This window comes from Mauremys reevesii, linkage group 11, assembly GCF_016161935.1.
Source record: "Mauremys reevesii isolate NIE-2019 linkage group 11, ASM1616193v1, whole genome shotgun sequence".
NCBI classification, from domain to species: domain Eukaryota; kingdom Metazoa; phylum Chordata; order Testudines; family Geoemydidae; genus Mauremys; species Mauremys reevesii.
In genome coordinates, this window is record NC_052633.1 from 22,722,981 (window position 1) to 22,735,838 (window position 12,858).

Below are 12,858 nucleotides of genomic sequence, written 5' to 3' on the forward strand. Positions count from 1 at the left end.
GCCAGCCTGTGATCAGTGTTTTGCAAGTGTGTGTAATGAGGGTTTGTTGGTGAAATGATACTCACTGAGGGGGAGGGGGAGAAGGAATGTGTGCGAGTGTCAGAAACTCAGAAGCACACAGGGAATGGAGGAACAGCCAGCAGCCAGCAGCTTTGTGCTGCTTTCTCCTGCTGCTCCAGGCCTGGAAGTCAGAAACCAACCCCTACCCAGCTGCTGCTACTGGTGGCGCCCCAGGGTCTAGTAACTCACCCCTGGAGGTGAGTAAGCAGCCCGCCCACTCCCAGTGCTTTAGGGTGTCTAAGGAGCTGTAAAAGGTTTTTTGTGTGGTGCTTAGGAGTTGTACGTGCCTGTCCCAGAGCAGCAGGCTGAACTCTCAGGGTGAGTGACAGCACCAGCAGGTGCAAGGGATGGTGGCAGAGGGAGGAGTTCCACTTTCCAGGCATGGCCCGGGCCCTAAACACTGATCTCTGATAACTCAATGAAAGAGCTCTTTTACTGGGGTGGGAAGTGAAAACTGCCCAAGTTGCAGGGAAGAGATGATTACAGTGAACTGCAGGGGGAGATTGGAAGTGATAAAGAAGTGTGCTGAAGGGAGTAGCAGGGAGAATGGGGAGGGGGTTAGCAGGTAGAATGTGTTTTGCGGAAGATGGAAGGAGGAGCAGTAACTGAATGGGCTTCAGGGGAGATAGAAGATGACTGAATGGGCTGAAGCAGGTGGCAGATGGGATATGGGGAGATAACTGAGTGGAACTCAGTGAGGGTTTGGAGGTGATATCTGTTGGGGTTGCAGGGTCCTGATAAGGGATGGGAGTTTAATAGTGCTTGGGAGGTTAGATACGTGGGACGCATGGGGAGAAATGTTAGGGGGCACACAGGGATGAAGCAGTATCTGTGTGGGGCCCATAGGGTGGAGAATGAAGGAGGACAGCTCTGTGGGATCCATTGGAGGGACTGTGGGAGGGTAGCTGTGCTGGAGCCCTGGGGAAATGCTGCCTTATGCTGTTCCCCCTATCAGCCCCACACAACAATGGGGCAAGGTAGCTGTGTGGGGCCCATGGGAGCTGTGTGAGGCCCCTGAAGGGGAAGGGAGTGAGGTAGTTCTGTGGGGCGCATGGGGAATGGAGGTCAGGTAGTTGTGTGGTAGAGAAAATTGCCCGCCCGCTTCGATTTTTCCCTGCTGCCGCGGACAATGCCTAACATCAATCCCTGCCCCGACTGTACCTCAGTGCTGCCCCCTACCCGTGCGTTAGGCAGGGAGAAGACTCCCCCCTCCGCCCCACACTGCGTTTTCCGGGCCCGCCCGCCCCGATGTGACTCCTTCGGCTCTGTGTGGGTTTACAGCCAGGAGCGCGTCGGGCTCGGAGCTGCCGCGGCGTGCGGAGGGAGCTGCGTGCGGGAAACGTGCTGCAGGGACTTTGAGGCCGGTGTGAGGCGGGAGATGGAGCCCGACAACGCGGTGAGTAGCTGGGACCCGGCCACCCAGGAGATAAGCGGAGCCACAGGGGACGCCGCCCCCAGCTCCACTGGGAGGTTCGGAGTGGGGTGGCTCCCGGGGGAATGTGCCTCAGGGCCTGCGACTGGTGCTGTGAGTGACTTCCCTGTGGGTGTGACGTACGGCAGCGAGTGTTGGAGGCGCGGGGCTCTGGGGCGAAAGGGCTCAGACACTCGGGTGAAAGGGTGTGTCCTCCCCCCCCCCATTAAATAGCCGGGGGCGGGGAGCGAGGCAACTGCTCCCTAGGCCGGGCACGGCTTTCCCGCCAAAACCAGCAGGGAGGGCCAGCCCCGCCCACCGCTCGAGCGAGCCGTTCGCTCCTTCCCGGCGCGAGCTCATTCCACCTCCCACCGCTCGAGCGAGCCGTTCGCCCCTCCCCGGCACGTGCTTCTCTCGCCTCGCTCCCGTTTTAGCACGAGGCGTTTATCCCCCCTCCCCCCCCCGCTGGGTGGATACCTACTTGACAGTGAGGGCGGGGCTGTTCTGTCGCAGGTGCCGTTTTCACTGAGGACGGGGGGAAGCTGGCGTGAGGAGATTCAGGCCTCGGGGTCTTGCTGAGGCCTGAGACACTTTACTGGTTGTGGGGCGCTCCAGTGTTCTATTTCTTTTCCTCAGTAAAGGGGCAGGAAGGAAGTTGGGGCGCAGGTAACCCCACCTCCCTCTGGCTGTTTCCCTCTTGGTCATCTCTTCCAGCAGGGTGTAGCTGCATGCCTCAGTGAAAAGCAAGCTGGGACCACACCCTAGTATGTAGCTACACATCAGTGAAAGCTTCTGGCAGGGGGGGATGCACTCTGCACAGCGCCAAAAGCAGTGTGATGGTGGGATTGTACCAGGGATCTGCATAGTGTGGCTGACTTTAATCTAGCTATCATGAATAACAGCACTAGTGTAGATGTAGCAGCTCAAGTTTCAACCGAAGCAAGCAACCAGTGGTGTAGTGGTAAACAAGAAAGTAGGTAAACTAACCTACACTAAACTCTCTATTCCCGGAATGAGAGTTGACTACATTACTGCAAGGAACCAGAATACAAGCCTGCAGGGAAGCTTGGGTACATAGTCTGGCTGCTAACCTGTGGCACCCTGTCTTACTATTTTTAGTGGCCCATGCCTCCTAGATTAAAGCCAGAAGGGGAAGCCTATCTCTGTTACAACTACACCTTTACTGGCAGTGTATGTATACCCTGCACTTGTCAAGTGTTGGTCACTTCTCCTTTCTCTGTTAGGTAGCTTAAACTCTTGTAGATCACCTCCCTCCTTCCCACTGTTCCTCTGTAAAATGGGTTTAATGATACATACCTTAGTAAAGCATTTGGAAAAGCAGCTAAGATGCTCAGATAGCAAATCCTGTGCAGTAACTACAGTTATATTATTGAAACTTATGGTTTGGGAGAGATGGTATTTTCTTGTACAAGGAAAGGAAAATGCACTTATCCCCCATTTGTAAAAATAGCAAGTCTTCTCTCAGTTTAACTACCCTGCTGACTTCTCTTGTGAAACAACCACAGTATTTTAGCTCTAAACTTAAAATACATTTGATTTACATTTCAAACATTTGTAATTGTGCACATTTTTGGAGACATGATGTATAATCTGCTACAGGAAAAGATTGGATGTGTAACTCTTGGGTTTTTTTATGTCTAAAGCGTATGAGACAGGAAAGTTAATTAGAAGAGTGGATTAATCATTTTGCCATGATAAACTTCTAATCCATAGCAACCACCTCCTCCAACAATTCTTTTAAAAATTTTGTTCGGCATAGTGTTTTAAAATTCAGATGTTGAAAGGCACTTCTTTCTGTGCATTATAAATAAAAACAAAAAACCTCTCAGTCTATATACTGGTGGGAGTGACACTTGATAGACTGGCAATGGCTATGATCCTAATTTTAGGGAACACAAGATGTTTTTAGCCTACTTTGTTACTAGTTAAACATTAAAAAGATAGGAAGTTAAAGAAAATATTTCACTAAAATGCAATTCTTAATTTAAAAAAAAACATTTGGTTCTATATTGGAATTATTCAGAAGGAAAAAATGAGGATTAAATGTATCAGTCAATTTGATTTCTTTAAAAAGAACTGAAATTTTCACTTTTTCTGTACAAATTTTAAAGTAACACTTCTGTGTATATAGCAGTATTTTTAAACTCTTTGGATAAGGGGCTGCATCTCCTATTTGTCTTAAACGACTGCTTCTCTTAAACTGCTATAATTTACTCTCCCAAGCCAACCAAAAAGCCTACTTATGCAATCATCTGGGACATCAGGCAGAAAGATGACCCGCCTCACAGCTGACCTCTGCAGTTTGTGATCTCTACAGTCCCACCAGCAGGAAGAAGAGAGATTGTTCTGGGACTGGAATTACCCTTGCACTTCTGCTGGAAGAGGGAAAGTGACAGGGTGGAGGGAAGACAAACCTGGTTCTTAATATTAAAACAAACTGATTTGGCAAGAGAAGAGGTTTGGGATAGTTAGCGGTGGATAGGTGGATTTACACTCTTCTCAGTCACCACGAAGTCATGTGTTTCCTACAGTATAATGGTCTGAAAACTACTAGTGTGTGATAGAAAACATTCAGAGTTTAGTTGAGGAGTTGTTTTTAGACCTGAAAGGTTCCTGTTAGTTAGGGAGGAGACCACTCCAGATGCTAGGATGGCACTTTGTGATATTGGTCTCCTTTAATATCATACCTCAGCACCTAGGTATGAGCAGGGAAGTCTGCAACCTTCTCTGCATACCCATAAATGTTCCAATGCTACTTCCATTGGAATACAAGTAGGCCTTCAGAATTTAAGAGTCTGACCACACCCAGACTACTCTGGCAGATTCCCAAATCATGGAGAGGCAATAGCCCAAGACTTGGAACTCATGCAGTAAATATTGGAAACTTCAAATCCAAGTCTACCAAGTCCTGAAATTAACTGTTTTGAATATTTGAACATGAATGCAATTCATGGATGCAATCTTACACTGTATAAGGTTTGGTTCCTGGCTACCCAAAAGACTATCTCTTTCCCTTTGTGCCATCATGACAGTTGATAATCATGTGAGGTACTCTTGTTAACGCCCTAGATTTAAGTGTATAGAAGGTGTAGGCAGACTATTTTCAGTGCAGGCACTTGGTATTGTATTTGCTTTCCAACTGGTCCAACAGAGCCAAAATCTGTTGAGCTTCAGAAAGCAGTGCTCAGTCTATATTTTCATCTTTTGCCAGAAGCTATTAACTCTGAATTATGTGTGCAAGCCCAGTTCATAGGGTGGCTTTGTGTTGGTATGAATCGATGCACTGATTAGTGTTTTAATATCATTCATGAACCTAGGGACCAATGTGACAGGTATATTTTAAACATTTAAAAATAAATTATTATTAGCGGATGATTCTAGTCAACAGATTACTCCCCAAAAAGTGTATTATAAAACTATTAAAATTTTGAATGTTAAGATATTTTATATTCCACAATATAAGATAAGTTTGGTTTCAGGTTTCAAACAAATAACATAATGTCTTCAATTCAATTGATCTTGAGGAATTTTTATTAATATGAGGAATCATTTTCACTAGTAGATTGCTTAGTCTCATGGCATAGTTTGTGATATGCCAGTTCTCAGCCATATAGAGATTTATAAACTTTGGAACCAGTGTGTTGGACTGTACCTGCAGACAGTTTTGAACATAGCATACAGTTCACATAGCACTGATCTCATATGGACTTACCCCACAGTGAATAGATTGATACATTCTATGCCTGTTAACTACTATGAATATTCTTCAAAGATAGCCCCAAATGGACAGTACTGCAGTAGTTCAGCCTAGTAACGACAAGCATGGATTAGTGTTGCAAGGTTTGCCTCATCCAGGAAAGAATACAATCAAATAGCTGGTCACAAATGGAAACAAAAATTGTATGAACCTGTGATGGGGTACTCTACTCACTGCTGGAGAGCACCATCTCCTGGCGATTAGCTCTGTGAGGCTGATGCCCGTCCCTTTGATAGCACTCCGTCTCTCTCTCACTTCAGGTGTTGCTGCTTCCTCTTCATGACTTAGCTCTCCAGCCAAGTCACTCAGCGGGTACCCCCTTGGGGGAAGCAGGTTGTCTTTCAAAGTCTCTTTCCACAAGCAGTGTCAGGCACTCCTCACATTTGCTGCCCTACGTCACTCTATCCTCGACTCTAGCAGTTTTTAGAGCCATTTCTCTTAATAACACCCTCTACTCTGGGTTCCAGTCCAGGACCCTGTAGGGAACAGTTAAGGGCTGCAGCTGCACCCCCTTACTGCTCCCCACTGAACACCTTCCTTCCATGTTGCTTCTCCCCTACCTCAGGGTAGGGGACTGCAGGCTTCCTCCCTGATGCTTCCCTTCACTATAGCCAGCCTCCTAGCTTTATAGAAGCCCCTCCCATTCCCTCACACTTGAATTTCCTTCTAATTAGCTTTCTCCGTCTTAAATCTCCCCCATTTGCAGTCAGATTGGCTGATTGGGCCACTTTGGCCTAATTGGGCTCTTGCAGAGCCAGTGTGGGGAGTACACCCCATCACAGAGCCATTGCTGCTTCCTGGTAATCCAAGCACAATGTGGTCCAGAAGTATGCAAAGATTGTAAACCAATTTAGCAGGAGAGGACCCTTGCCAATACATAGACCACTTACATACCTCCTCAGTTCCTCAAATTGCTTTTTCCCCCACTGTCAAGTCACTCTTTCTCCATGTTGGATCTGTCAACTTGTTCTCATAAAGGTCTGGGCGAGATATTTGGAAACTCAATTTCAACAGAACCAGAGCTAGAACTGGGTGTCACTGGTGTACTTATAGCATTGCAGCCCCAAATGCCTTACAGTTTCCTTGAGATGTCTAATTTATATAATAAGATTCTCTGTGTGTCATTCTGAAAGCCAAAATGTTTGTAGAGTCAGCATGAAGTTATGGAAGCAGCTATGAGCATGGTTGAGAGCTCTTTTTGTTCAGAATATCAGCAGCTTGAATCATCACTGGGTTTTGTGGTCTGTTACCCTCCAGTTCTTAAGTCCTCAGTCATTTTGACTTTATGAATTACATCTGGGCAGTTTACTGCTACAGTAAGGCATATATCTATTCTATACCCCATGCTGAGTGTCCTAGACCATTGTAATATCAGAGGTAACTCAATCAACCACCCTTATTCTGTAGCTAATTTACAAACAGCAGTTTCATTGATCATATGGGGAGACTGTACAGGTAGTCAATTATTTTTTGTCAAGGTCCAAATTTCTTAGTCGAGGTATAGTCAGTGTTCAGACTCCAAAGAATATAATAAAAAATATAATAATAATAATAATTAAATAAAAGGATTTCAGGGTCTGTTCAAAAGGGTCTGGCTGTCTGGATTTGGCTTGCGGTCTGCCTACTGACTATCCCGGTATAGATCGTAAACTACTTGTCCCAGCTGTCACACCTTTGTGCTCAAACGTCGAACAAATCAACACAACTCTCCCAGAACATCCCCCTCATGCAAGTTGGCACAACCACCCACACAACAACACAAGCAGCAATCACAGTAACCCCAAACACATATGGCTACTCGCTGCAGCATAACCCTCTAATTCACCACCTTCAAAAATCAACACAGATCTCCCAGATGAACACAGCCCACATTCAATCAATATAAATCTCCCAGCACAAAACAATCCATGCACAAATGAACACAACTTTCCCAGCACAACACACATTTGCCCACCTTTACTTATACTTATCATAAATGTCAGCGGCAAAGACACGAGTCCATCGCTGCTATGTATTAGACAGTTGTGGAGGTCTCTGCGGTTTGGATGACAAGTTATCCAGCACTACTTTATGCAGCCTCTTAAAGGAAAGATTGGATCAGTTAAAGAACAATTTTTACCCTTTGCCTGACTACAAAGGCATGGCATCTGCACCTTGTGGTTATCTGTATCAAAGGTAATCCTGGTCCACCAGATCTTTATGCATTGTCAGAAGAGCATCAGCTAAAGGTAGAAACAGATGTCTTTCTACCATACTCAGGTCAAAAAACAGATTGATAGGATCACAGGAAGTCAGAGGAATTCAAATGAATCCAGAGCTGCATTGACATGAACTCCTCCATAACTGTCCAGAACCAAGAAAGTTTGAAGGAAGTATAGTGGTAATTGGTGAGTTCAGTAAAGTAATGGCTTCTTGACCAAGAGCCTAATTACTGTTTGTTTCAGTGGTCAGCATTTGCTGTTCCAGGGGAAAACAGTAACAATTTCAGTCAGTAGTAGACCCAGGACCTCCCTGCTGGCCTTCAACAGCCATGAGGCGCATGAGATGTTCTCTCAGCTTCACCAGGACCTCAGTATGTGAACTCGGATGAAATTCTGCCAGTGAAGATAGCATTTATCTGCTCCTCGTTTTACATTGCTCCTGTAAACAGGACAAACTGTTGTTTGTTTAAGGATAACAGCACCCCAATCAGTCCTTATTTTACTTAAAGGACTTGGATTCTTTGAGTCCTCCCTTTGCCATTTCTTCTGATTGCTACTCCCACTTACTCTGTCTTGTCTTCATTAGACTGTAAGCTTCTTGGGGAAGGTAGCGTCTTTTACTCTGATTGTACCGCACTTAGCACAATGGGTGTTCAGTCCTTATTGGTGCCTTTAGGTACCACCATTATACAAATAATAAACAATAAACTCTGAAAGAACTTCATATATTGTCAGAGCAAGTCTTGAATGTAGGCCAACGCAGCTACAATGCCTATAATCAGATAATATAGAAGTACAGGTTATAGACTTGATACTGCTTATGTTCCACTTCACAGTGAATATTGCAGGTCAAAGCTTCGGGGTACAGTACTAATGTCCAAATGGTTAAAATAATTATAATTTATATTTTTGAAACAAGAATTAATCCTTCAGCTTTATAAAGAAAAATGTGGGGGTAGTCAAAGAGTTGATTTATTGTCTTCAATGTCTGTGATAATTGTGGGCATCCATTACAACCTACTAATTTTTTCCCTTGGCCCAACCCAGATCAGTCATAAAACTGTCTGTCCATTATTTGATCTTCCCTTTTCTCCAAAATATATGTTTTTCAACAGACTCAGGAAGGACTGTATTGTGGTTCTGTTGCTCAGAGCACAATATGCTATGCTAATGCTTCCTGTGGGTCTAGGTAGCATGCTCTGTGAAAACCTAATATTGATAAATGTTGCAAATAAGATATTTCTCCTAGGAAATAAATTGATGTTTGGTTCAAAGTGATACAGGGTTAATAGTGAATCTTAGTTTGCATCCACATGAACTACCCTGTCCAGTGTCTTGATTCTGGATGTCACATTATAGACTAACTGAACTCATAAAAGGAAACTAGAGAGATGAGCTGCCTACATTTGCTAGCGTTTGTTGATTTTATTTCTAATATGGTGAATAGGTGTTTTTGACAAATGTGGTAAATATAATTAAGACTCTGATACTGTCTTTTAACTTGAAATATAGAGATGAGTGATTTAAATAAAGAACAAACCCCCCTAAACCTATCAAAATTTGAATTAATAGCTTTCACTGTTCAATCTTCAGATATTTGCTCACACTGAAGTTAATTAGCTCACATACAGTTAAATGGCAGTTCTTTTTAGGCATGGCATGCATTGAGAATAATCAAGGCTGTAGAATAGTTTTAGCATCATTCATTAGGTCAGTGGTTCTCAAACTTGGGCCGCCGCTTGTTCAGGGAAAGCCCCTGGTGGGCCGGGCCGGTTTGTTTGCCTGCCGTGCCCGCAGGTTTGGCTGATCGCGGCTCCCACCAGCCGTGGTTCGCTGCTCCAGGCCAATGGGGGCTGCAGGAACGGCGGCCAGCACGTCCCTCAGCCCGCGCTGCTTTCTGCAGTCCCTATTGGCCTGAAGCGGCGAACTGCGGCCAGTGGGAGCTATGATTGGCCGAACCTGCAGACGCGGCAGGTAAACAAACTCGCCCGGCCTACCAGAGGCTTTCCCTGAACAAGCGATGGCCCAAGTTTGAGAACCACTGCATTAGGACACCTAGCGGACACTAAATTGACTCACTGCATGTTCAGTTTCTGAGAAGCTAAAAATAAAATTGATATTCTTTTCCTTCTTGTTATTTGCTGCCACTGTCTCACTTGAAGATTATCTTTGATAGGACACACAAGAAGGTAAAAGGGTTTGGGACATATCCAGAAATGCTTAAAAGCAGAGATCATAAAGTATTAAATTTCACAAAAGAACAAGATACTATCTAGTGAATAAATGAGAGATACACAATCAAAAGATGAAGCAGACAGTCTAAATAAAGAGTAATCTAAATGGTGACAGTGTCTAGGAGAAGTTTGATTTCTGCCATGCTGCTCCTCCTGCCTGCCCCACCCCGCACCACCCATCCCGAATCGGGAAGCTTCCGTGTATTGAGATTGTGGAGTTTGTGCAGCCATTTGCTAATTTTTAAATATTCATACATTCCTACTAGCTTAAGAAAAGTCAGGTTAAAGAAAAGTGTAACAATTGTATTACTTCTAGGTAAAAAAAGTCACAGTGCAATATAAGTAAAAGTGTGAGAACATCCTTTTCCTGAGATGACCCTTCAGTTGCAAGAGTGGGGCAGGGATTGGAGCCCCAGCTTTCCAAGGCCCTCTCAATTGTGAAGAGACCTAGGTATTGAATGGGGCAGATACATTCCTGAGAGGATTTAAACTGCCTGTATCAGAGACAGCTAGTGAATTTTCCCCTACGTTCTCTAGGCATTTTGGGTCAGTTGTTTTAAGGTATTTGGGCACCTAACTCTCCTGGAAATCAGTCAGAGTTAGGCATCTAAACACCGTTACAAATCTGGGCTTCCTTCCTTTGAGGTCACTCTGGGCTTCTATATGGTCTGCAACCCCCCAGTCTTTTCACCTCCTAGGTCTGCGGAGCATGAACCAACTGCTTTCCTCAGTTGGAGTTGCTCATGCAGCAACACTGCATCTGCCTTTAAAAACCTGAGTAGGCAGGTGCTACCGCCACCTTTCCACTTCTTGAGTTTTTGTACACACAGCAAAATATGTTTAGTTCAAACTAAAATACCTTTATTTTAATTTAGATTAAAACTAACAGCCAGAAGGAACAAACTTCTTCAGTGAAGGCTTAGTGTCTGGGTGATACAAGCTGAACAAGGATAAAAGCAAATTTGAGAACAAGATATCTGTTGTGTTTTGTATACATGGTGAAGGACAGAAATTTAAAGATGCAACCCACAGAGAAAATAAAAGGCCTTGGCAATAAGGAACAATGAAGATCCTAACCCTTCTATGAGCTGCACCCTATCTTGTCCCACTAGGTAGCATCTCTTCTTCTTCGAGTGCTGTCCCTGTGGGTGCTCCACTCTAGGTGACGGTGCATCCCGGCGCTGTCGATCGGAGATTTTTGGTAGCAGTGCCTGGTTGGGGCGCACGCACCCAGATGGTATCTCCCATCTAGTTGGAATCTTCCTGAGTGCGTGCGCCCCATACCCTCCTCAGTTCCTTCTCAACCGTCCTCGGCTGAACACGGGACTCGGGGCAGTGCTGCCTTCTCTTCCCTGGTCTCTATAGGAAACAGTAACAAAGAACATAGAAATAATTATTAATTACTTCCCAGTTGTTTCCCTTCCTTTAGTATAGTTACATAGTTAGTTACTTAGGGTATGTCTCACTACCAGATTAGTTCGATTTAACTTAATTCGAATTTGTGGAATCGACATTACAAAGTCGAATTTGTGTGTCCACACTAAGGACACTAATTCGACTTTGTGAGTCCACACTAACGGGGCAAGCGTCAACATTGGAAGCGGTGCACTGTGGGAAGCTATCCCACAGTTCCCGCAGTCCCCGCTGCCCATTTGAATTCTGGGATTTCCCCACAATGCATGCTGGGGGGAAAAATGTGTCGAGGGAAAAATGTGTCGAGGGTGGTCTTGGGTAACTGTCATCAAGCAACATGCTTTCGGACGTCTCAAGGGGAGATGGAGGAGCTTACTGACTCACTCGGATCTCAGCGAAACCAATATCCCCATTGTTATTGCAGCTTGCTGTGTGCTCCACAATCTCTGTGAGAGCAAGGGGGAGACCTTTATGGCGGGATGGGAGGTTGAGGCAAATCGCCTGGCTGCTGATTACGCTCAGCCAGACAGCCGTGCAATTAGAAGAGCTCAGCGGGAAGCGCTGTGCATCCAGGAGGCTTTGAAAGCTAGGTTCCTCAGGGAGCAGGGTAACCTGTGACTGTTCAGTTTCTTTACAGAGAAGCTGAACCTGTCCCTCCTTCAGTTACTGTTGACTTTCTTCTGTGGTTACCAACCCCGTTCACCACGTTTCCCCCCTTCCAACACACGTTTAAAAATAAAGTTAATGGAACATTGTTAATTAACAACGTTTTCTTTATTAATGAATTCGTGTTAAAGGGTTGAAACAGGGACGCAGACTGTGGTGGGTAAGGTGTGCAGTGATGTTAACACCGCTTCTACACTCGAGGAATGACAGGCTCCTGCTCCTAGAGCGGTCTGCAGTGCCGGACTGGTTGTTTCAACGGAGCCTGCCATCCCTCCTTTTCGGGACTCTGTGTGCGGGGGCTACGTGACCTTGTGGCGGCGGAGGACGGTTACAGATTCCCCTGCTGCGTGGCTCTGTGGTCCGGGACAAGGACTGCTGCATAAGTTCTGTAACCGCCCTCCCATGCCAAAAAGTCACGTACCCCCCACCCACACAGAACATGGAAAACACCTCCCAGACCGACCAGGGTGCCTACTGACTGCACTGTGTGTGTGACCTGCTGTTGATCCTGTCCCCGTGTCTGTACCCTGGTAAAGGTGACTGTCCTATGCAATTAACAACCCCCTTCCCCCCCACCTTCACAGACAGTCTTCTGTAGAAAAACTTGACGGAAATAGTAATTAACAGCAAACTACTTTTAATAATCAACTACACAGTTAGGGGATGAAACTGGGATTGGGGCTTCGGTGAGCCAGGAAGGGAAGGACTTCTCAACATTTAGGGAATGAGAGCCTTCTTGTATTTGTGCACTCTGCAGGGGTGCAGTGACAGTTTTCACGGCCCCTGTTGCCCCTCCTTCTTGTTACTTTGGGTGAGGGGGGTTTGGGACTTCGTGGCGGGGGAGGCGGTTGCAGATACAGTGCAGGGGGGCTCTGTCCTCCTGCCTGTGGTCCTGCAGAACATTCACAAGGCGCTGGAGCATGTCAAATTTTCCCTGGGCATTTCCTGTGTGGCTGGTCAGAACATCCAAGCTCGGACTGCTGTCCAGAGCGTCAACAGAGTGGTGCACTGTGGGATAGCTCCCGGAGCTACTAAGGTCGATTTCCGTCCACACATAGCCTAATTTAGCGCTACTCCCCTCATCGGGGAGGAGTA

General features: G+C 45.8%; 1 protein-coding gene across 4 annotated transcripts in view; it reads left to right on the plus strand.

The window, feature by feature from the left end:
• Positions 1 to 204: 204 nt before the first annotated feature.
• BOLL (boule homolog, RNA binding protein) overlaps positions 205 to 12,858 on the plus strand; it is an 84,759-nt gene continuing 72,105 nt past the window's right edge. For 2 of the 4 annotated variants that reach the window (XR_005586348.1, XM_039495384.1), the window contains exon 1: positions 2,176 to 2,662. Coding sequence is in view for 3 of the 4 variants with exons in the window: in XM_039495384.1 (XP_039351318.1) it covers positions 2,597 to 2,662 (66 nt within the window). In the remaining variant the exon portion in view is untranslated. Of the gene's footprint in view, positions 258 to 1,333; positions 1,457 to 2,175; positions 2,663 to 12,858 lie in introns of those variants that run through there. The other 2 variants (XM_039495386.1, XM_039495385.1) reach the window with 2 other exon arrangements.